Source organism: Quercus suber, unplaced genomic scaffold, assembly GCF_002906115.3.
Source record: "Quercus suber isolate HL8 unplaced genomic scaffold, Cork oak 2.0 scaffold_66, whole genome shotgun sequence".
Classification (NCBI taxonomy): domain Eukaryota; kingdom Viridiplantae; phylum Streptophyta; class Magnoliopsida; order Fagales; family Fagaceae; genus Quercus; species Quercus suber.
This window is the reverse complement of record NW_027069531.1, coordinates 1,501,169-1,527,287: the sequence shown is the minus strand read 5'-3', so window position 1 is coordinate 1,527,287 and position 26,119 is coordinate 1,501,169. Positions and strand designations below refer to the sequence as shown.

General features: G+C 35.3%; 1 protein-coding gene across 3 annotated transcripts; it reads right to left on the bottom strand.

Annotated features, from left to right (window-relative positions):
* Window positions 1–409: 409 nt before the first annotated feature.
* LOC111985095 (transcriptional corepressor SEUSS) lies at window positions 410–19,606 on the bottom strand. Of its 3 annotated transcripts, XM_065772917.1 has the most exons (11): window positions 19,384–19,606; window positions 19,222–19,267; window positions 17,058–18,114; window positions 16,843–16,962; window positions 16,233–16,290; window positions 15,000–15,214; window positions 14,845–14,913; window positions 13,441–13,538; window positions 8,803–8,896; window positions 2,291–2,360; window positions 410–1,729 (listed from the first exon to the last, which is right to left on the bottom strand). In XM_065772917.1, the coding sequence occupies exons 3-11, from the start codon at window positions 18,090–18,092 to the stop codon at window positions 792–794; spliced, it is 2,697 nt and encodes an 898-aa protein (XP_065628989.1). In that variant the 5' UTR covers window positions 18,093–18,114; window positions 19,222–19,267; window positions 19,384–19,606; the 3' UTR covers window positions 410–791. The 3 variants fall into 3 exon arrangements, with proteins under 3 accessions (XP_065628989.1, XP_065628988.1, XP_023872498.1); XM_065772916.1 differs by lacking the exon at window positions 19,222–19,267; XM_024016730.2 differs by lacking the exon at window positions 19,222–19,267 and having other exon boundaries at window positions 16,233–16,281.
* Between the last annotated feature and the right edge of the window lie 6,513 nt (window positions 19,607–26,119).

Genomic DNA, 26,119 nt, shown 5'->3' with positions numbered 1-26,119 from the left:
AAAGAGATTAACAAATAAAATTAGGATAAACTATGTATTTGGTTTCTATTCTTTACATCATACTTCAATTTAGTCCCTAATTTTTCAATTGTATCAATTTGGTTCATAAATTTTTATTGTTGTGTCAATTTAGTTTTTGCCGTTATCTCTTAGATGGAAATTGCTAACGTGACAATAAACTAATTTTTTATTCTGGTCGTTTGTCACGTCAACAATTTCTATCCAAAAGATAACAACAGAGATTAAATTGGCACAGCACTGAGAGGTTAGGGACTAAATTAAAATATGATATAAAGAATAGGAACCAAATACCTAATTTACTCATAAAATTAAAACCAATTATAAAATGGTGAACTCTGAGAAAGGTAATTACAAGGTATAAAAAGACAAACAAGTTAAGAACCAGATATCAAGATCAAGGTCACTGATTTTCATCAATAAAGCAAGATGGCCTTATATACAAATTTCTGCCAATCACTTTTTTTCCTAAATCCCAGTGGAGTAAAATTGAGGTTATAAAGAAAGGAGTAAACTTTTTGCACCAAAACTTAAGACAGTAAGAAAGTTCAGGCTTGTTCTCTCCTTGTCCCAGAGTTGATTAGCAGTAAGCTGCTGCAGTATCTTTTTATAGATTGTGTCTTTAGTACTGGATGTGAGAAACCTCTTGTACGTTTGCATGAGACCTCCAAATCCAAAATGATACGGTCGGGAGCAATCTTGGATTCATATGGCACAAGAACATATCAGTAGGCGCAAGCAACTTGCTTGATGAGCAAATCTAACCAGCGTCTCTAGGGATATTTCCAATCAAATTGGGGACCATTGAAACCATTTACTGCATTAAGAAACCCATTAGCCAATTCTTGTTGCTCAAGGTTCATGTTAGCATCCTGACGCATCAATGGCACGCCTACCCTTCCAGTCAAAGTGCCATAGTTATTCCCCATGGCAGTCCTCATTCCACTAGCGTTGTTAGAAAGACCAATGCTACCACTCTGGTTTCCAAATCTTCCACAAGGAAGACCTGAATTGTTCTTATTGACAATTCCATTCCCCACTAGGGAGTTGGTACTGGTGAGTGCACTGCTATGACAGTTCACATTGTTCATATTACTCCCCAAGGATCCAACAGAGACCAGGCTACTGTCTCCATTATACTGTGATGAATTCATTATTTCTTGTAGGATTTTCTCAATAGAGCTCTGGGATTCATTTAGGTTGGCTTCTGACTGAGATGAATGCTGTAACGGTATTTGCTTCGGTGAATTTGCTAAATTGATACGGTGGCTTGAAGTGGCCGATACTGTTAATGCATTATGAGAGGTTTGGGGGGGATTATAGGAAGAGGATAAAGTTGGAGATAAGAAGGGAGAAGAGGGATTGAGTTGGTCTGGAGGCATAGTGGTTGAGGACCCTGCAGATGGAATCTGACCAGGGGTCCCAGCATAAGGACTGCTTGGAGTGTTCATTTGATATTCATGCCGAGAGTTCATGGAGTTCTCATGGAGAAGCCCAACAACAGAGGTGGCAGAGGTCAAGGTGGATGTTGTGGACTGGGAATTGTTTACACTTGTAACACAATTATTTGAAGAAGGCTGCATGGCAGTTCCCTGTAATGATTGATCATTAATTTTCTCTTCCATAATTTGCTGCTGCTCATCAATTTGCTGAACTGAATTATGAGGCTTAGATAATGAGCTGGCCACACAAGGGAAGTTGGCTAAACTTTCTGGGGAAGAAACAATGGAGTTGATCAGCAATAAATAATTATATACCCATAGCAAGGCATACTAGGTTTGACTCAGTACTAAAGAACAAAGAGAAATTGATCAAGAAAAAGAATAAAAAACTAAATAAAGCAGTCAGACTATAAAAGAAACAATATATAATATTTTTATGAAATCGAATTACCAACTTAACCTTGACTAACATAGTCTGAATCTGCCCAAAATTGTTTATTCGCTTCTTCTGTGTTACTTACCCAAATTTTAGGGCATTGGAAAAACTACATATGACATTCAAAAGCTAAACCCTACCAGAAAAAAGAAGTGAGAAGCTATAAAACCCAATCTATTAGACAAAGAATAAACACTTTTGCATCATTTAAAATCATACACTTTACAAAGAGATAACACACTCCTAATTCATACTACCATTTGCAATAATTTGACGTCTTTAGGCTAACCAAATATGCTACTTCCCTCCTATGGATGGTTCTTAGTCAAAACAAGAAACATTAAACAGCAGTGATTACAAAAGAAGACTATAAAACCAAATGTATAAAGCTTACCTATGGGTCCCTTTCCTGTCTGTTGACTATAATCAATCAGATCCTTCATAACATTAACCACTTCCGCTATCTGTAACCCAGCCAGTAAACATTCAAATGAAGATAAAATCATCTACCAAATCAGTAAAAAATTCACAGAAATCACAGCTCAGTATGATTCATGTAACGTATTAACTTTGCAAATCTCATTATAAGAAGATCGGAACACCAGTACAATTCTCAGTGGGAAATAGATAGAAGACACAGAACTGTGTGTCTCTCTGCTCTAGCCATGTCTAGAAAATCTTCAGTTTGATCCTTTAGAGAGGCCCGGCTACCTCAAATTAGTCAGAAATATTGTTCCTGGTTGATTTTTATTTCTGTTTTGGATCGTTATGGGTGGATTTCGCAGTTTTTTTATTGAATCGAAGTTGTTTCAATTGATGGTGGAGGAAGGTGGGAATTTTTTCTCCCTAAAGATTTTTGAACGGGGAAAGTATTTCATGCAATCAGTTTTTATGGGTAGGAATGCAGCACGTTGGTTAATGCAAAGCTTGGAAAACACAGTGATTGGGGTTAACCCCAAACACTTCTTCACGCTCAAGGAAGGAGACACCGCATACACAGTGCAACAGGGTTCTAACTCGTTTGGGCAATATTTGTTAGTAACAGAGTTAAAAGTTGGCGGAATGAGAAGATCGATCATTATTCCTGCAGGCAAGGTACAACAAGGTTGGAGGGCATTTGGAATTGAATTAAGGAGAATGTTGGAACCTTCTCATTATGCGTTGGGTGCTCCTAAAGCTTTACCGTACAAGTCTAAGTTGGGTTCAGAGATTCACCCTTCTCGGTCTTTTGTTGAAATGGTAAAAGCGTCTATGCAAGTAAGGAAGCATGCACATCAGCCCTCCATTAGAGAGACAGAGAAGATTCAAGTAGTGGAGAACACAACGCCGCCTCTGAGAGATGAAGCTGGGATTCAGGTTATGGCTTTTGAAGTTCCGGCTGATAAAGTTATACCGGTTGCCGTGGCTGGTGTGGAGGGGAGCCACCGTGGTATTAATGGAGATGCTAAGTTTAAGGAGAAAATCCCGGAACAAAATAAATTCAAATTGAATAATTTGAATTTGAAAGAAGTTGATTCTGGTAGGCAGCATCAAATTAGGAGGTCTAGCTGGTTAAGGAAAGGTTTGATTGTGGAAGTAAATGAATTTGGTAAGAGGCGGGTGTCTTCGCAAAGTTATAGGGGTGATAAGCAACCTGTAAAGGGGGTGGCACATGAGGACATTCCTGCCCAGGTTGTTAGTAAGGGAATGGATAATGGGCCTGCTGAAGCCCATGCACTTTGGTTGGGTAATGTTAATAGTTCCTCAGGCCCACTGTTATCTAACGCTTTTATTTTTGAGGCTAGGGCTTGCTCCAAGCATTCCCAAAATGAACCCAGCCCAGGTATTACGGGCTTAATTGTTAAGGATGGTAAAATAGACTCAGACACCTCAGGCCAGAGCTCAATCTCAAACGGTGCGAGTGCTCAGGTGTTCCCAGCGAGCTCCAAGTTTGATTCTCTACCACCAAAGAGGACGGCGATGGCTCCGATGGCCACCTTGGGCTCGATTTTTTCCACATCGGCACCGGAAGTTCCTGGCGGGAGTGGGTCTAGTGTCCAGGTGAGTCCGAGCTGCCTTACCCAGTCCACCACCTTGCCGATATTGGCAGTGGAAGTGGCCCAATCTGCATGCGAGCTGGGTTCATCATCCTTAGCTCCGATATGTCCTTCATTGGAGCCAGTGGAGACGAAGGTGGTGTCTTCAGGGGACCCGCTAGAAAAACTGATGGAGAAGTCATCTCCGGCGGTGACAAAGGATGAGGATAATGACTTATTGGGTCCGGAGGTAAGGGCGACAGCTTCTGATTGTGAGGTGTTATTTAATTCCTCTCCCACTATCAGGGAACTAGTCAGTGATTTAGACAAATCATGGGGTAATTCCAAAGAGTGGATGCTACAATTGCGGGATGGTCGACAAATAGTGATTCCGCTATCTCTATATCGATCTCCAAAGAGTGTGTCGGATTGCTCAATCACTGATGTAGAGACTATAACAGGTATTGATTCTTTTATTAATGACGGTCAGATGGTTAGCTGGGCAGAGGATTGTGATGGGTTAGTTGATTCTTTGTCTATTGTTAATGAGGCAAAGGTAGAGGCAAAGGCAGAGGAGTTGTGGGATTTTGATGAGAGGTTGATGTCTAGGGAGTGTAGTGGTAAGCCTTTAGTTCTGGTACCTTTGGCCACAAAAGTTTCTTTGGAGTTGGAGTGTAGTTTTGAGCTGGGGGGTGGGTGTAAGGAGTCGGTTGATGGTAATAATTTATCACAATGGGTAACAAATCGGATTAAGACTTTTAGAAAATCAGTGGGCACTTCTTTGGAAGGTTTTAAGGAGCAGATTACGGGTTTGCTGCTAGCTATAGAGGCCAGGAAAAAGAATAAAAAGCTTATGGCAGTAGATGATCATATGAAGCCCAGCAAGTCGGGGCAGAAAGGTCAGTGGGAGTTGAAAAATTTATTGACCTCTATGAATGTTGAGATTGGTTCAACGAAATCAAGGAATGTAAGCAAGGAGCGGGTTGTGATGGTTCATCAATGAATTTGAAGATTATTTCTTGGAATGTTAGAGGGCTGAATGATAGGGATAAAAGGCTTCGGGTTCGTAATATGGTCAGGAGATGGGGGCCAGATGTTGTTTGTCTTCAAGAAACCAAAATGAAGCTGATAACTAGAACTGTGATTCGCAGTTTGTGGAGGGGTCAACATGTTGATTGGTCTTATCTAGGCTCTTGTGGAGCTTCTGGAGGGGTGCTACTGATGTGGGATACACGGGTTGTGAATAAACTGGAGGAAGCTATGGGGCGATTTTCGGTTTCTTGTAGATTTACAAGTGTGTCAGATCAGTTTGTCTAGGTGTTTACAGGCGTTTATGGTCCTAATTCTGTGAGAGACAGAAGGTTCTTATGGGAGAAATTATTTGGTTTGAACAGTTGGTGGAATGTTCCATGGTGTGTGGGTGGTGACTTTAATGTGGTAAGGTTTCCTTCCGAGCGTTCTAGTTCTACCTCTTTTACTGCTGCTATGTGGGAGTTTTCCAAATTTATTTCTGAGTAAGGCCTCATTGATATTCCGCTTAAAGGGGAGCTTTCACTTGGTCTAATACTTGTGAAGTTACTTCGAAGGCTAGGCTGGACAAATTCTTGTTTTCTGCAGATTGGGAGGATAAGTTTCCATCTTTCTCTCAACAACGCTTGCCTAGGCTGTTATCGGATCACTTCCCGATTGTTCTTGAGGGTGGTTCCTTTCGAAGTGGTAGGGGGCCGTTTAGATTTGAGAATATGTGGCTTAAAGATGAGGGTTTCGTGGAAAGGGTGCAATCTTGGTGGGAATCTTATAATGTCCAAGGAGCTCCGAGTTTTGTTTTGGTCAATAAATTGAAGTTCTTGAAAAATGATTTGAAGAAATGGAATGTAAAGGTTTTTGGAAATGTTGAAGATCGGGTGAGAAATTTGTGGCAAGAGCTTAGTAATTTAGAGATGATTGAGGATAGTCGAGCTTTATTAGGGGAGGAAAAGCTGGAGTTGGAGAGAGTTCGAGGTGAACTAGAAAAAGTTACTTTGATAGAGGAAATCTCTTGGAGGCAAAAGTCTAGAGTCCTTTGTATTAGAGAAGGAGACAGGAATACCAGATTCTTTCATCGTATAGCTAACTCTCACAGAAGATTTAATTCCATTGATAGGCTTATGGTGGATGGTGAATTGCCCTCATATCCGGAGGCTATAGCTGGTTGTATTTTTCATTTTTATAGGCAGCTATATGCTGAAACTATGGCTCATAGACCGTTATTAGATGATGTGGAGTTCTCTTGTATCTCGGAGGAAGATGCAATTTGGCTAGATAGGTCATTTGATGAGGAAGAGGAGTTTGGGGTGATTAGTGATTTTAAGGGTGATAAGGCTCTTGGCCCGGTTGGATTTTCTATGGCGTTCTTTCAGCCTTGCTGGTGTATTTTGAAGGCTGAAATTATGGCAGTGTTTCAAAATTTTCATACGGCTGTGTTTGAGAAGAGCCTTAATGCTTATTTCCTTGCTCTTATTCCCAAAAAGGTGGATGCTGTGGAGATTAGGAATTTCCGGCCTATTAGCTTAATTGGTGGGATTTATAATATTATTTCTAAGGTGTTGGCCAATCATCTTAGAAGGTTGGCAGATAGGCTTATTTCAGATTCTCAGAATGCATTTGTGAAAGGTAGACAGATATTGAACTCTTTTTTAACTGCTTCAGAATGTGTTGATAGTAGATTGAAGTCAGGTGTTCCAGGAGTGTTGTGTAAGTTGGATGTGGAGAAGGCACATGACCATGTGAGTTGGGGTTTTTTAATGTATATGCTTCAACGCTGTAGGTTATCAGAGAAATAGAGAAAATGGATAATGTGTTGCATCTCTACTGTTAAATTCTCCATTCTGATCAATGAAAGTCCTTCTGATTTTTTTTGGTAGTTCTAGGGGGATTCGGTAAGGGGACCCCTTATCTCCGTTGCTATTTGATATTGTTATGGAGGGTTTGAGTCATATATTGGATGTGGCTGCTACTACTAGTCAGTTCTTAGACTTCTCTGTAGGTAATACGGCTGGTAACTCGGTGATGGTGCCTCATCTTTTATTTGCTGATAACACTCTTATTTTTTGTGATGCTGATCCAACGCAAATAGCTAGTTTGAGAGCAATTCTGGCTAGATTTGAGGAGGTCTCAGGTTTAAGGATTAACTTGGTGAAATCAGAGTTGGTTCCTATAGGGATAGTGCACAATATGGATGTTCTGGTGGCGATGTTGGGTTGTAGGCAATCCTCTCTTCCATTAAGATATTTGAGGCTACCGTTAGAAGCTAAATTTAAGGAATTGTCAATTTGGAACCCTATTTTGGAAAAGATGGAAAGGAGATTAGTCGGGTGGAAGTGGTTGTATCTATCTAAGGGGGGTAAGGTAACTCTTATTAAAAGTACTCTTTCCTCCTTACCTACATACTTCCTTTCCCTTCTGCCTTTACCTGGGAATGTGGCAAATCGTATGGAGAAGTTACAACGAGATTTTCTGTGGAGTGGTATTAATGGTGATTCTAAATTACACTTAGTCAGTTGGGCTCAAGTTTGTAAGCCTCTGCAGGTTGGAGGGTTGGGTATTAGACGATTGAGGAGTTTTAATTCTGCCTTTTTAGGAAAATGGTTATGTAGGTATGGCATGGAGACCGATGCTCTATGGAGGAAGGTTATTAAGGTGAAATATGGGAATCATTGGGGTGGTTGGTGCACGAAAAAGGTGACCAATGCTTATGGTGTTAGGTTGTGGAGACATATTAGGAGTGGTTGGATGAGTTTTTCTAAACTACTTTTGTATGATGTGAGGGATGGTACTAGAGTGAAGTTTTGGAAGCATCTGTGGTGTGGAGATCGTACTCTTCAAGAGGCGTTTCCGAAACTTTATTGTATTAGTAGAACAAAGGATTCTTAAGTAGCAAAGGTGATGTGTTGGTCTGGTGGGAGGATTCATTGGGATGCTAAATTTCGTCGCCCTCCACAAGATTGGGAACAAGAATCCTTTGATCTATTTATGAATATGGTCTACTCTTCAACGGTACGGGGATTGGGTCCAGATAAGGTGTGTTGGAAGCCAGCAAGGAATAGAGGTTTTGAGGTTAGAGGATTTTATCTTTCTTTCTACCCTCCTACCATCTTATCCTTCCCTTGGAAGATGATTTGGAAATTGAAGGTTCCTCCAAGGGTAGCTTTCTTTTCATGGGTCTGCTTCCTTAGGTAAGATTTTAACAACAGATAACCTTCGCAAGCGACGTGTGCTAGTTCTTGATTGGTGCTATATGTGTAAGAAGTGTGGGAGGTCAGTGGATCATCTTCTTCTTCATTGCCCCATTGCTTGTGAGTTGTGGTCGTTGGTGTTTTGTTTGTTTGGAATTCATTGGGTTATGCCTCAGAAGGTTATTGAGTTGTTTGAATCTTGGCAGGGTAAGTTTGGTCGACATAGAAATATAGAGTTGTGGAGAATTGTGCCTCATTGCTTGGTATGGTGTATTTGGCAAAAAGGAATGCTAGAAGCTTTGAGAGATGTGAACGCTCTATGTTAGAGATTAAGTCTTCTTTTTTTTTTACACACGCTCCTCGATTGGAGTGTGGTCTTTTGTCATTTTTCTTGTTCTTTCCTTCCTGTTTTATTTGATCGTTGTAATCTTGGTTTTTGATTTAGGCTCCCATAGTACATTCCCAATGTACTCGGGTTGGCTATTTTTAGTTTTTTAATAAAATTTTCGTCACTTATCAAAAAAAAAAAAAAAAAAAACCAGTACAATTCTCAGTGAAAAGAAGCATAAAATAGTAGTTAATAAATTTTTAAGATTATTTGGAATCTGTGAGAAAGTCATTAATACAATGCTTAATGAAACATATCTATTTTCAATTAAAAATTAGCACTGCAATACCTGAAGGCATCGAACGTATCTTTTTGTATACCCTACATCATTGACTAAAGGCACCTCCAAGGTTTTTGCTAATTGACGAGCAGATGCAACAAACCTGAAATAAATATTAAAAAATATTTTAAAAATTACACTTATTGGATAATAAAAGTCAAAATCAATGTGATGACGTTCAAGATCAGTAGATCTCCACCACACATTCTTTACATGCCATTATAAAATATACAGTATATCAAGTAAAAAGGCTGTTCACATAATTATTTCTTACTAATAAATGAGTTAAATACATAAACCATAGCTGAACATGGACCTTAGTTGTATAAACTATAAAGCAAACCAGGATAACAAACATAGGTAGAAAGGGCATTCAACGCATCTAATGCCATTATTTCCTCTTTTTTAACCAGCAGAAGGTTGGTTAATTTCGCAAGACATCCATAAGTTAATCAAAAACTTAGGTCATGTTTGGTAACTGTTTTTTGTTTTCTATTTTCATTTTTTTGTTTTTAAGGAAAAAAGAAAAAACAATTTTTTTGTGTTTTCAAAATGAAAAACACATTTGGTCAGTTGAAAAGAAAAAAGAATTTTCTGTCATACCTTGTTATCTTCAAAAATCTATGGAAACAGTAGTAATTTTATGGCATGGGATTATATATGGAGACACTGGGACACAGATTCATATGAAACCAAAAAATAAAAATAAAAAATAAAAACCCATTTGACAATATCAATTAACATCACACCAACAGTTGACACTCAAAAAATTTGAGAGAAAAAAATACATTAGACATGAGAATTAAAGGGAAAAAAAAAATCTAGGAGTGGGAAAGAGAGTAAAAATAATAGGGCAAGATTTAGGTACGGTACTTAAATGTTGTTCCTTAGATTTCCCTCTTAAGATTCTGCTATATAGATTTTTTCTCATGGGATGAAAGTTTATTTTTTAGTTAAGTAGTCATATGGCTAAATCTTAAGAGGAGCACCTAAGGAACAACACCAAAGATACTGTACCTAAGTTTTATCCAAAATAATATTAGATACCAACAATTGACACTCAACAAATTTGAGAGAAAATAAATTTTAGGCGCAAAAATTTGGGAGAAGAAAAAATATTAGACACGATAATTAAAGGGAAAAAATTTTAGGCATGGGAATGAGAGTAAAAATAATATTAGATAAAAAAAATGGTTGTTAGGTGGCTCGAACCAGTGTGTTGGTTCATTAAAGTAGCTTGTAGTCATTGTTTTCTCCTTGTTTTTGTAAGCCTTAGAAGACTGAAAAATGAAAACAGCCGAAGCTCTGTTTTCAATTTCCTTTATAATATGGAAATTAGAAACAGTTTTTGTTTTTTGCCTAAAATAAGTTACCAAACAAATTTTTTGGCCTAGGAAACAAAAAATTGTTCTAAAAAACAGAAAATTAAGGAAAAAAACAGTTACCAAACATAGCCTTAGCTTTTGTTTCATTTGTAGGTGTAATTAGCACGCTGTTAAGAGATATGGCAGAAAGAAATAACACAAAAACAAGCTACAACACAAAGATCTCTATATACAATATGCTACTGATCATACTCAGACTCATATATACTTACAGATTTTTTTGTAAAAAACCAACATGTGATGCATATTCCTTCTTTTCCTATTTCCCCGTTCTAATACTAATATACAATTAATGAGTTGACATAAACCACAGCAGAACATGGAACTCAGTAATGTAAAGCAAACCAGGCTAACATGCATAGCCAGAAAGCTTTTAATACGTATACTACTGCCATCAATTGTAAGTGAAACCTTATGAGAAATTACTTTACATATATATCTTTACGAAGGGAGAAATGATTCAATCGCAAAATATAGAATTTAACTTGGGCAGGGAAAAGGGGGAGGGGAGGGGAGACACATGCCAGAGTCCTCAAACATCATACAGCAACAATCATTTCCACAACATGTCCCATAGAACTACTACCATGCAAAGAGAGAGAACTGCAATACCAATTGGGCTTCAGATCAACTAGAAAAGAGGGGGGGGAAATACGCACCATGCAAAGTTTTTTTGTTTTTGCACCAGAAAGCCATTGAGTATAGAATTTTTATTTTTTTTTTAATTCTTTTCTTTGTTTCTTTTTCTTTGATTGTAGATTAGAATTTCAATCTAAAACATTCCTAAACTCAATTCGTAAAATGCAATTAAAAGTTACCACGGCTTTTGAGTGAAGTTTGTGGTGTGCCTTTGTGTTAAAACCTCTTTCTCTATTCTTTGTGTGTGTGTGTGTGTGTTTGTTGTTTAAAAAAAAAAAAAAAAAAAAAAAATCTGAAACATGCAATTACTAAATGGAAATATTGATTAAACAAAAACTTTAATTAATATAAATATTAGTATTCTAACCCTAATAATATCCTCAATTATCCAATAGATGTTGCAATGTAAAAACTGAAAGACATGACCAATAAACAACCATAATTAAATCACTCCTTAGCAATTGAATTTTGTAATTTAATTTGAAGTTACCGAAGATTGTTATTTACTACAATGCAAAATATATGAAAACATAACGCTGATTTTTTTTCTTTTTCTTTTTCCTTTACTCTTTTCACATCCACATGTTTTTAATTTATCTTAACTCCTCTCGATCCTCATTGCTAAACTCACATATCTTCCTCTCTCACTCTCTCTCACATGGCAGCACTAAGTAACAGTGTCAAGTTTTTTTTTTTTTTCTTTTTTTGGCTTTCTCATCAAGGCCGCTGCTATTCTTTGCTCTTTCTCCACCACCACACCACCTTCTTTGCACACTAAACCACACACCATCAGGGACTCTGCTTTCTTCTCTTCTTCTTCTTCTTTCTTTTTTTTTTTTTTGGAAAAAAAAAAAATTGCTGAGAGGACTATGAAAAATACCAAAAAGAAGTTGAGAAATTTAAATGAACTTATATATATATATATATTACATATCATATTATTGTACCTGTTAGTTTAATGTCAAGGGGGTGTTTTTTTTTCAAATACAAATTGCAGAAAGGATTATGATGTGATTCAGATTTGTGTTTGTGTTTTCCATAGGGGAAACAATGGAGAGGTACAGAGACTAGTGTGCAGCCAACCCACCAAAACCGACCCAACCCAACCCGCTGAGTTGGGTCAGTTTTTAGGGGTTGATGGGTTGGGTTGGGTTACAAAAAATCTTTTGATAGCGGGTCGGGTTGGGTTTGGGTCATAAAATTTCAAACCCGCCAAACCCAACCCGACCCACCCATATATATATATATATATATAAATATATTATATAATTAATAATTTTTTAAAAATAACGAGCTTTTCCTATTCTATATAAAAGCTAAATTAGTTCACACAAACCCTAGTAAATTACTATTGTTGTTTAGTCATTAGTATTGTTTGCCTTCAAAGAGTTACATTGATACTAATCTTTGGGTTTTTTTAATATATTTATATTTATATTTTTTTCTACTCAATTTAATAATAATAATAATAAATAAATAAAATTTCCAACCCATGGGTTCAACCCAACCCAACCCAACCCGATCCATGTGGATTGGGTTGGACTTATGTGATGGGTTAGGTTGGGTTGAATTTTTTTTGACCCACCATGGTGGGTTGGGTCAAAAAAATCCCCTTAACTCAACCCACGTACACCCGTAACAGAGAGTTTGAAGGAGAGGAGTTTTGGGTTTTAATTTTGGGGGAAGAAGAGAATTTTGATTTTGGGGGAAGGAGATTGGTAGTGTTGAGATATGAAAAGAATTTTTTTATTTTATTGGGTTTTAGTTTTTAGTTTTTAGAAGAATTTTTTTTTTTGGGGGGGGGGGTGGGGGGGGAGAGAGTATTTTTTATTTTTTAAAAATTTGCTGATGTGGAAAAATGTAAGAGATGCCCTACCATAAGCATGTGCTATTTTTAATTGATGCCACAGTAATGTATTACAATGTAGGCAGAATTAAACAATTGTTCCTGGTTGGATTTTAATTTGTCATGACAGTTCTGATTTTCTCAGTAGCCCAAAAGCCAATTCTCCTTAGTTTGCTTCAATCAACATAACTAGGATATCAAGGTGGCAATGAAACTTTCAAACATGAACCATCTAATTCTAGTACATATAGAGGGGGGGAAAGTAAATAAATGACCATTAAAACTGGTCAAAAGGTAATGAAATTTTAAAATAAAATGAGATAATTCTTGCTTGAACCATTCCATGTAAAATATATGCAAACGTCCTAATTCCTTCCCATCTAGAGTTACACAAATTCAATTAAATCATCCACAAATTACACTCTTTGTGACGTTGATTCTACCAAGATTGGATGAATTAACTCCACAAGTTACCTATATTTCCAATCATTGACTGACTTCCATCCCTCCCTTATATAATGAAAGGAAAAAGAGGAGAAGGCTTTGCTGAGTTGCCTTGCGGTTTGAGTCATACGCCCTAAGTTTTGACAGTCCCACTTTATACGGCCATTATGTCACTCATTTATAGGTACACACATTTAAAATAAAGAAGTATACACTAAACCATATCAACAAATTATTTTTAGAGACAATTAGATTTCCTAAAGATAAGGTAGCAGAAAAATCAATTTCTCAAATTCAGAAAATAATTCAATTAATTGTAAAGGAGTAACTTACATATTACAATTAATTTGTAAATCTTGTGAAGATGAGTTGGTTGATGCATTTTCAGCAGATGCTTGGTATTTTTGAGCAGCAGCTCCAACCTGACTAAGCTGCAAAACATGAATTATGGTCAATTGTCCATGCCATGAGAAATACATTTCAAATTTCATAAAATTCCCTTCCACTGTGATACCTAGCACGGCCAGTGAACAAGAATGAACTGAAAACAATTACATCTATATCAACTAATTCATGAAAAAAAAAAAAAAAAAGGTGGGGGAGGGGACAGGATGTGAGTGATTTCCATCTTTCTGAAGAATGAAGCAAAGGCATAACAACTTCTTTAATTGGTCTTGATGCAGCACTATCAACTAGGTGTTGCACGCATCTCAAAAATCATAAAGAGAACTCGCCAATGGTTTTGAACCAAATGGCATCTCCTCTTCCCATAAACAAAGGTTGCAAGTTCAATCCTGTACAGGTGCATGACTTGTGTTACCCATCAGACAAAGATACAGCAAAAAAAATAGAGGGAACTCTACATATGTTTCTGGATTATTGATCCAAGAAAATATCACGAATGAAAAATTATTTTGCCATTCTTCTTGATGTAGGAGAGCCATATCCTTTGATGGAGACAACAAAAGCACCATCACAGTATCAAAACTGGTAAGGAGCCTCAAAGATATGATCATTTATTCGAGGATTCTTCACCTTATTAAATGCATAGCTTTTCTGATGGATGGGTACATAAACTTTAAGGTTGATCTTCTTGCAGTAAAAGGGGCCCATCTTTAAAAATTACACAGGTCAGTCTTCCATCCATTGCTCCTCCAGATTCTTGCCTCTTCAACCCTATGAGTCAATCACACTCCCTTGAATTTTAAAATTCATTCATTCATTCATTCCCTTCCTTCTCCTCTTCTTTTTTTTCTTTTTTTCTTTTTTTTTTTTTTTTTTTTTGTGAATAAAGTACAACTCAGTTCCTCCTCTCCTCTTCTTTTTTTTCTTTTTTTCTTTTTTTTTTTTTTTTTTTTTGTGAATAAAGTACAACTCAGTTCCTCCAGTTTTACTAGTGCTTCTAGTTTTGTCTCTATTTTTTAAATTGCAACAGTATTATCCTTAGACTTTCACACTTGTTGCAATTAAATATATGTGTGTATATATATATATGAAAAGAGTGTTGCAATTTAAAGTAGGGATGGAAAAGAAAAATTAATAAAAGTTGGAGAACCAAAAATCTACTTTAGCCTTTTTTATATCTGTTCTAACAATGAATAACTAATAATTATATGAATGCCTAGCCAACTGAATTTAATCAAATTCAATGAAGGCTACATCCAAGACTGTAGCTTGTTCCTTACTCAAAAAAATGATACCATTTGCACGATAAAATGAAAGCATTCAATGATTCACCTGGGGTATTAGTATCCTTCGAGGGATGAGCTCCTCATGATGTCGTGCACAAAACTGCCAGGAGAAAATCTAAAAAAAAATGGACAAAAGAAAATCCATAATTAATCCAGAAACCAAAGTTTCTAAAACATAGAGGCCATGTAATAACTCACAACCTTTAGATCCGGAGAGAAAATAAGACGAAGTTGCCCATCCCATACAACACGAAGTTGCTCAAAAACACTTTCTTGTATTGCTTTTGCATACTCAAGGACAATTTGACCAGATGTATTTTCATATTCATGGGGCATATCAACAAAAAGAAGCTCTTGTGAAGTACCGCTATCATACTTGATTTTGAATAGCCTGGGCAGAACCTCCACAGTTGTTTCTGAAATTTCAAATTAAACAATCTTTAAGAATGTTCTAAAATGTATGTTAAATATCTCTGACAAAGAAAATTAAGAGAGATGCAATCTTTAATCTACTCAACACTTAGAAAGTTTGTGTCCAATCAGATTGAAAACTTACTAAAGTTTTCTTTCTTTTTAGCAGGTGCAAATAAATTTGGAACTCTTCCTTCAAATATTTTTTGAAAAAAGTTGTGAATTGCCACTCGTCCCAAAAGCTTAAGTTAGGAAATGATGAATTTAATAACTTAAATCATTATTCTAACTTTCTCCCCACATGTGAGCCCAAAATGTAAGATTTTTAAATCCACACAATCTGGAAATTCCTCCACTTCAAATTCCTAAAGCCCTCGTCAAGACCCACATTGTGCTGCATTGCCCCCAAACCACATGGCATGACCAAGTTGGCTCTAATACCATGACAAATTACCACTTGTCTCAAAAACTTAAGCTATTAGGAGTTGTAAATTTAAAAACTTTCGAAAGAAAATGCTAACCAAAAAAATATTTTTAATTTTCCTTTTCTTCTTCACAACAGATCTCCTTAGACATGTTAATTGATAACCTCTTTTCGTAATTTACCTCCCTCACTTGGTACAAGCATACTCTCTTATTCGTTTCTTACAGTTAGTTTCTTATTTGAAATCATATTGCCATTTGAATCACATACCAGCTATTGTACGCCAGAATGCTCAATCTAAAGAAACTTCATGTTGCAAATTATTTATAAACTATCAATTCAGTGGTGGAGCCAAGAATTTTTGCTTGGGGGCCAAATTATGGTATTGATACACTAGACAAGATAAATTTAAAAAACATATAAATAAATAAGGATACATATAACATAGTGCACCATCTCTTGAGCTTGCTGGTAATGCTAAAAGTGTATCAATCTCTAAAAGAAATGGAGTATAACTCAGTCCATCCAAGAAGTTGGCATTTTCCAAATGCAAATAAATGGTAACAAAAGATTAAGAAAGTAGAAAAAGGATAGCATACCAAAACCACGACCAGGCTTGCAATTGCATATGTCACAGTGCCATACATCCTGCAAATTCTGTAATTAAGATTCCAATGCTTCTGAAGTTGACATGAAACCATAAATCCTATTGACTGATTTACTAATACTTATTAATATGTATATCATACCATGATTGTGCCGTGTGCTTCTTAAGGCAAGAAATTTGAACCACAAAAAAAAAAAAAAAAAATATGGTAAGGTCATGGTTCACATGAAAGTTGAACCACATTTTAGGACACTGTGTGCTCAAAGGGTATCAATACCCACAACAGGTTGAGCACCTTCACACCCCAAAATTATCCATTATTTATATATATTTTTTGTGAAAAATATGGCTGATAATATATGCCCATGACTTTTGACTCTTTTTTTTTTTTTTTTTTATAAGTGACTTTTGACTTTTTCACATATACTGCCTAAACCTCATCCCTCAAATTCCCACATCTCCCAGCTGGATCTAAAGATTGCCAATGCATGCGATGCTAAAGCACAAGAATCACACCTTTCACATCTGGTAAGCATGTAGCTATAAAAATCTCTCTGTCTCTATCAATTGTAAACCAAAAAGTTTTTGGTCTTGAAACATACCTGAGGGAAAACACCATTCGTTTGGTGGCTAGTTCCATACAATGAAACACACCACTTCTTCCTCGCATTTGGAGCAAAAAATTCAGCAACAAATTTCCGCCAGAATTCAATATTGTTATCCTGCATTAAGAACCAACCCACAACCAGATCAGTGAAACTCTAAACACTGACAAAAGAAGTATAAAAGAAATAATAAAGGAATAAAACAACATTACTTCAGGTCGGTGCTGCTGCTGATGCATGTATTGTGTCAAACGCCGAGCACACATTCCCGGTTCATATATAGGTCTCACAGCAGATCTAATGGGCAAGGTCTGCTGTTGAAACTGTTTGTGTAGATGGGGCTGTTGCTCAGGAACATTCTTCAAGAGTTGTTGGTTCTCTTGTTGCTGCAGCTGCATAATTCGCTGCTGCTGCAAAAAACTAATTTGTGCATTGACAGCTTGAGAAGACTGCCTGGACCTTTGATGGAAAGGATGTTGTTGCTGCTGCAAAAGCATCACTTGGTCAGAATGATGATGTTCTAATTTGATAGGTCGTATGCTTCTTCCCATCTGGTTCTGTTGGGGCTCTGGCTTTACTGTACCAACATTCTGCACAGACTGCAAATGTTGTTGAGGGCCAATCTGATCATTGAACATCTGTGGCTCCAACTTTACAGTGCGCACACCCCCCAACCCACCTTGAATCAACTGGAATTGCTGCTGCTGCTGTTGCTGTTGCAGTTGATGTGGCTGTGGTTGGCTGAACAAAACAGATGACTGTTGCATTGATCTATGCTGGAACTTCTGTGACTCAAATTTCTTAACTTGAGATTGCTGTTGATTTGGCAACATTGGATTCCTATAAGAGGTTGATATTTGAGAATTTTGAAATTTATTGGATGAACCAGAATTTGTCATGTTTGATGGCGCAAATATTGGAGGACTGAAACCAATGTCATTTGCTCCAGTTGAAAGAGAATCAGAGCCAGCAGTGGTATCACCACTTCCTCTTTGGAAAACACCCAAACCAGAGACGCTGGTGTTCAATCCCCCACTACCAAATGTTTGATTGAGAAAAGATGAAACATAAGGTGCATGTCCAACCAAATTCAAGTTACATTCACGTGGAGGTCCAACTGAAGAAAATGCTGCTTGTGGAGGCAATAGACCCCCTTGAGATCCCAAAATGGCAGATTTTGATCGAATTAGCGCAGGTGAAACAGACTGGGCACCATCAACTGATGTTGAAGATCCGGATGGATGCATTTTGCCAGCAGCAAAACTGTACCTATTCACCAAAATCACTCAATACAGCATCATTTACATATCCAATAATCTAATGAGCTTATGCAGATAGCTGAACACACATAACTTAAAATAATGGTCAACCTAGCAGGTAAATCTACTTTGTACTCAAACCTCAACACATCATACTTCTCACTTTTCAGCAACAGAACAAAAGGGAAAATGTATTTATTTTAATCATTTGAGCCAACTTGTGGAAGATAATGAATTAAGAATAGAAAAGAACAAATCTAAAAAACTAGCCCTTGTTATAAACATCTACTATAGCCATAGTTTTACAAAAATAACAATCTCTAGCAAGGAAGTGAAGCCAATATCCAATAGACTATTGTATTTTAATAAAACTAAGCCCCATACCTTCCAGCAAAACCCAAAACCAGAAGAAAAAAAAAAAAAAAAAAAAAATTGATGCCACACCACCAAAAGAATCATTTCAGAATCATAACCCTAAATGTTGCAAGTACTTCCCTCAAGGCGCCCCCCCCCCCCCCCAACACCCACCCAAAAGAAAAAAGAACTTATTTATCAAAAAAAAAAAAAAATCATAGAATTCATTGAACTCATTCCAATTCCAATTCCAATTACAAAATGAGGATTATATTGGAATCCCTACGTTTGGTTGCCACGAAAAATCTAAGAAAATAAAAATAAAATCATATTTAGAGATGCCAAAAATAAATTATATTAAAAAAAATAAAAATAAAAATAAAAAAATAAAAATAAAAACCTAGTACCACTACTCTACTGAGCCAAACACTAAGTTCAGTTGATAACCCACTTCTTAAAATTTTCAAAACCAAATAAAATAACAACAAAAAGTCAAAAGATTTTATTTCCATATCTTCTTTCTTAGCAACCAAACAGAAAACAAAACCCAACAACTATGAAGTAATATAGTATCTACCACCCCTAAAATTTGACTAAACCCATAAACAAAAACTATCTGCAACACACACACACACACACACACACACACCAATATATCACTGAAAATTCTGAAACCACAGCCCACACCAAAAATCAAATTCAATTAACCAAAAAAAAAAAAAAAATCAGAGTGCAAGACAAATAGAGAAGGAGAGAGTCTAACAGAAGTGAGTGAGAGTCTTTGATATTCCAAGGAGAATTCTATGATCCTAAACAAAACTCAAAACAAACCCACATCGTTAAAATACAAATACTATAAAAACACAAGCTATAAAGAACACAACATAGCAATAGTATATGATTTTTCTTGTTTTGTGTTCAATACCTGTCTCAATGTGAACACTTTGTTTTGTTTTTATAGTTTTTCTAAACGTTCCTCTTCATTGTAGAAGCGTCCGTACACACTTTTTTTTTTCTTTAGTTCTTCTGACTAAGAGTCTCTGAGGTTTCACTGTCTCTCTTTTTTACTTCAGCACTATGTGTGTATATATATGCACTCACTCACTCACTCACTGTCTGTGTTTGTGTTTGTGTTTTTGTTTGTCTGTGACTTTCTCTGTCTTTGTCTTTATGTTCTTGCGGACGTCAAAACTCTTTTAGATTGAATTCAATTTTTTTTTATAATTTATTTTACGTTACGTCCTTTTATTTATTTATAATTATTATTACATTACATATATCTCTGTCTTTTAAAAGAAAAAAGTCAAATGTAATGAGGGGCCCAATATGCTATGCTGTATTGCTATATGCATGTGCATCATTGTCTTTATGATGGATGGTTATAATTATAATAATTATTTTTCCATGATTATGACTCACGGGACACTATTCGACCACCCACTAATTAGCAAAACAACAATATGATTCTTTTCTGTCAAAAAAAAAAAAAAAACAATATGATTCTTTTTTTTATTATTAAGAAAAGTTTATGTGTGTCTTATTTGAGGATTGTACTTTGTATATATGTATGTATTTAATGGGAGTTATCCGAATCTAATAATATATTTTGGAGATGTGATTCCATATAAACATATACTATTCCATAATCGTAGATTTTCCACTACTCATTGGATTATTCTATAACTTATATACATATATATATATATGTATGTATCTCTCTTTTTAGGACAAGCTACGATTTTGTATTTGGTCTTTTCAATTATGTTCTTATGTTCAAATTGGCCCTTAAACTATTGATTATGTCAATTTAAACCTTAAAATTCTTTACAATTATTCTATTTTAGTTTACCCATCTTTTTACTAATTGAGTGATTAATTGATTACCGTTAAACTGTTTAGTAGATCAAGTGATATGATTTATTGTTAATTTTAACTAACAAAACTTTTAGGGTATCTGATTCCATATAAACATATACTATTCCATAATCGTAGATTTTCCACTATTCATTGGATTATTCTATAACTTATATACATATATATATATATATATGTATCTCTCTTTTTAGGACAAGCTACGATTTTGTATTTGGTCTTTTCAATTATGTTCTTATTTTCAAATTGGCCCTTAAACTATTGATTATGTCAATTTAAACCTTAAAATTCTTTACAATTATTCTATTTTAGTTTACCCATCTTTTTACTAATTGAGTGATTAACTGATTACCGTTAAACTGTTTAGTAGATCAAGTGATATGATTTATTGTTAATTTTAACTAACAAAACTTTTAGGGTATCTGTTAACAAAATCCTTAATAATACAATATCAACTACTTCCTTTTTAGAAATATAGTTATTTCCGTTAAAGTGTTTTTACAAATCAAGTGATATGATCTATTCTTAATTTTTTTTTTTTTTACTCTAACCTAATCTAAGTATATATATATATATATATATGTGTGTGTGTGTGTGTGTGTGTGTGTGTGTATGAAACTCCCTCCTAGAAACATGAACCCCGGCCCTTACCCCCCACACCCCACAAGCACTTATACTTATGGAATGACCACCGCATAGTAATTTCTGTTAAACTTTTTTAATAGATCAAGTGATATGATCTATTGTTAACTTTAATTTCTATTAATACAAGATCAAAGATTTCAAAATAGACATTATTTGTACATTTTGGTAGTTAACTTTAATGGCAAGTATCAGATTATCGGAATGAGTAAAACTAAAACGTCCTTAAAATTTTAAGGGAAAAAAATACAATTGATAGTTTAACCATTAAATTAAACTCAACCACATATTTTAACAACCAAACTAATAATTTAGAGGCAATCACATGTCAGATTTCAATATAGATATAAACCTATCACTCGAATCGATCATATTGAGTGAAAGGGTTTTGGACGTATTGTCAATTGACAAATTAATCGAATATAAGTTTTTTTTTATATGCTATTTAGTGGATCTAATTACAAATTTAATTAGAACATTGGATGTGATATAGATTTAGTTCATAGGTGATTTTTTAATCTCCTTGGTAGAAAGAAAGGAATGAGTCTTCCCTAAGAAATAAAAACCATCTCTTAATTTAGATTCAATTGTGTTTGTTTTTAGACCCCTTAAAAACACAATTGGATTAACCTAGTTAACAAGCCAAGTTATTACTTAGTCTAAATTCTAGATCTAGGTTAACACGATCATATATCATATCAATGTAAAATGCGGAATATAAAGAACACAAAGATATAATTATGCAAGAAAACCAAACTAGTAAAAAACCTGGGGAGGATTTAACCTAACTATCTTCAACGTAAAACTGAATACACTATGAAAGAATCGAAGTTTTACAATAGCGACTTAGACTACTAACATCCTATTACTACCTCATGTAGAAAACTTACTGACACGACCACGTGTAAGCTCTGAGACCACAGACTCCTTCTTTCTTGGATTCTCCAGCAAGTACAAGCACTCCCGCTTGTATATCTTTAAGCTCTTTAGTGCAGTAATTGAATGATCATCAAGCTCTCAATGAAATCTTCTTCTTGATAATCCTAAGCATGTGTGAAGGCAACCACCTCTTAGATCTCACAAGAGATTCACACACATAGCAAGCAAAGCAACCACAAAAACATGGCTAGGGTTTCCCTTTTATACTTAGGGCAAAACATAAAACCCTACACATCATATGTGCTTAGGGTTGAGTTGGAAATTCTGTAGAAAAAACATTCTGCTCGACTTTCGATCGGTCGAATCTAATTCTCTATTGATTGAGCCAGACCGAATTGCACAATGAATTCTGCAGCTGCTCGATTCTAACTTTACATAAAACACATACTTTGAGCAAGTCTAAAATAAGACTAAAAACCTGTTTTGATCATGGTTTGCCAACAATACAAATTAGAGTTCTAATACATTAGTTCCTAAGTACTTAGAACCTAACAAATTGATTACTTAAAAGTAGGATGTGTAAACTAGTACTTTTTGGAGGAGGGAATGGAAGGAAAAGAATAACCTTAGAATATTCCTTCCATTCCCTTGTTTGGAAGTTTTAATAGAGGGAATATAATGAAAAGATCATTCCCTTATTTGGTAGTTTAAGTGGGAAGGAATAGAATGGATAAAAATAAATACTCATTCCTCTCTTCTCCCTTAAAACCTCACATTTTCATTTCCTGGAATTGGAAGGAATATGAGAGAATGAAATTAGATGTAATGAAATTTTCATTAAAACTCCTAAAATACCTCTATATATTCAACATTTTATTTTAAAATAGGGATGTAATAGTAATTTTATTATAAATGATTCCATTCCATTCCTTCTAAAATTACTTCCAAATAAAATTACTTACATTTCATTCATTTCTATAATTCCATTCCATTATTTTAAATCATCCAAATAAGATTACTTAATACCACTTTATTCCTTTCCATTCATTATCTTTCCATTACTTAAATACATTTCGTTCCATTTTATTACTTTCTATTCCTTTATAGTTTACTCATTTCAGTCTATTTCATTACTTTATGAATTTCCAAAATAAGTGTAGAACACAAGTAGGGGGATCACAAATCATTATAAACCAACATGTAAATTGTATACACAAATAGCAAAGAAAAAATCACAAATTCCAATCTGCATTGCACGACGAGGAGCTTAAACTCAACTTTGTGCTCATATCAATGGTTGACAAGCATGGATGGAGCCATGGTTGGAGTCTATTTCATTACTTTATGAATTTCCAAAATAAGTGTAGAACACAAGTAGGGGGATCACAAATCATTATAAACCAACATGTAAATTGTATACACAAATAGCAAAGAAAAAATCACAAATTCCAATCTGCATTGCACGACGAGGAGCTTAAACTCAACTTTGTGCTCATATCAATGGTTGACAAGCATGGATGGAGCCATGGTTGGAGTCTATTTCATTACTTTATGAATTTCCAAAATAAGTGTAGAACACAAGTAGGGGGATCACAAATCATTATAAACCAACATGTAAATTGTATACACAAATAGCAAAGAAAAAATCACAAATTCCAATCTGCATTGCACGACGAGGAGCTTAAACTCAACTTTGTGCTCATATCAATGGTTGACAAGCATGGATGGAGCCATGGTTGGAGTCTATTTCATTACTTTATGAATTTCCAAAATAAGTGTAGAACACAAGTAGGGGGATCACAAATCATTATAAACCAACATGTAAATTGTATACACAAATAGCAAAGAAAAAATCACAAATTCCAATCTGCATTGCACGACGAGGAGCTTAAACTCTCCAACAACCCCCCAATATTTAAAAAATATATATTATTATATATATATATAGGTACTAATTTTAGCTATTTTATTTTATAAAATTACATTTTTGCTCCTTAACAATATCATTGATTTTTTTTAAGAGTATTTTTATAATCACAAATTTTTTTACAACATTTTTACAAATTGTTAAGATAACAAATTCTTATTAATTCGCATTTGGGCTCACCTCTTACATTTTTTTTTTAATTACCAATAATCACTCATCACATCAGCAATTTGTAAAAAAAATTGTAGCTCTAGCATTTTCCTCTTTTTTAAAGACCATTAAAAAAATTTATAGATCTAAAATCTAAAACAATATATATATATATATAAGCCCCAAAAAATTAGTCCAACAACAAAAATTACCAATAGTAAAACTAAAAATTAAGTCTAGTCAACCAATTTTACCCCAAACAAACAACCTAACACTTTAAATCCTAGTCATTGAACACAACCAGCAGCAAAGCCCCTCTAACTCTAAGTTTTGGCTCCATCTCTATTGACAAGGATGTCGATGGGGAATGAGAGGCGAATCCTTGATGATAACAACAATGTTTACCTACAATCTTCCCTTAGCCTAGTTGATTAAGATAAGGGTGGTTTGTGGCCTTTTTTGCTTAGTCAATTTCTCATACGTCAAAGATGTTCAAGGTGATATATAACTCAAAGCTTAAAAAAAATATAAAAAAAAAAAAAAAGAGATTCCCTCCCACTAAATCCTCCAATTATCAATTTTTTATTTAGATATGAGACATGTAGTATTTAAAAATCAAATAAATACCACAATTAAAATTTTGAGGAAATTGAAGCATGCAATAGGAGTGGGGTCCTTTCCTGAGTAGACTAGGCCTAAGGAGAGAGAGACAGACAGTTGGGAAACGCAATGAGAATCCTCCATATATGAGAATAAGATTGCAACTAATAAAAACAAAAAGTGTAACACACACACACACATTAAAGTCGGCTAGGTTGAGTTTACTCGAGTGAATTTTAGTAAACCCAACACTCGACCAAATATTAATTTTTTTTTAACACCTTAAGCTATGTACAAAGTTTGATTACAAACTATGTACTTTATAGGTGAAATTACAACGTTAGTCCCTCAAGTTTATCTTATATGCGCAATTGGTCCCTCAAGTTTAAAGCGAGTATAATTGATCACTCAAGTTTTAAAATTGACTCGTATTTTACTAACTGTTATTAGTGGTGTTACTTGCATGACTAACAGAATAACAATTTGTCATTTTTTTAATGATTTGACATTTTTTTATTAAAAACTTACGGTACAAGCTCACCGCCCATTCAATACTCTCCTGTTTTCTCCATTTTTTAAATTGATGAAGGACACGTGTAAGTGAAGCAATCCATTACTCTCTCTCTCTCTCTCCATCTCTCTTTATCGCTCAACTCTATATAGAACTCCAGAACTGAGAATTAATGGCTTGTTTGGATGTTTAAAAAAGGAGGGGGAGTAGAGTAGAGGGAGGGAGAGTAATCTAATTACCTTGTTTGGAAGTTTTTTAAGGAATGAGGGGGAGGGTTTTGGAGGGGTTTCAACTCCCTCTAGCCCCCCATTTTTAATTCCCCCAAATTGGAGAGATTTGGAGGGAGAGTAGAGTACATAAACTATTGACCAAGTAAATTACCTAATTTACCCTTATTATATTAACAAAATTACACAAGGGGAATGGCTAATTACTTCCTTCCCTCTTACTAATTTTAAAAACATTCAAACAAGATGGAGGGGAATCATTTTCCTCTACTCTCCTCCCCACTACTCCCCTCCCCTCTACTCTCCTCCCTCTCTAAACTTCCAAACAAGCCATAAAGGTGTTTCTCTTTGTCATTAAATTGTGTCTTGCTCCTTCCTTCATCTTCTATACAAAGATAAATTCACTTTTGTTTGAATATTATATTCAGTTTTTTGGGCTTCTAGGCATTAGTACTTACAATGGAACCCCTTCATCTGTAAGAATTTTTCTTTTCTTTTTTAGGCGAGTTTAAGCCAAGCTTTTGTATTTTCTTGAAACCCAAAACAACTATAGATAGACTAGGATTTACTAGCTTTGGCGTTCTTGTGGAACCATTTATGATTGAGTGGTGGAGGGTTTAGGTTCAATTTCCTTTCCCTGATCCAATGTCCTAATTTCGCCCTTTCTCCTCTGGCAAGCACGGATCTTCTCAAGTAAGGTCTAATCTTGAAGCGTCTGATGCTCAGCTTTGAAGAAAGATAGACGGAGAAAGTAATGGAGATAGTGGACTATTTCAAATTGCCATAATACTGGACTTTTACAGAGAGGAAGACAGAGAGATAGTAAGTTGCTTTGTGGGTTCTTTTTTAGCCT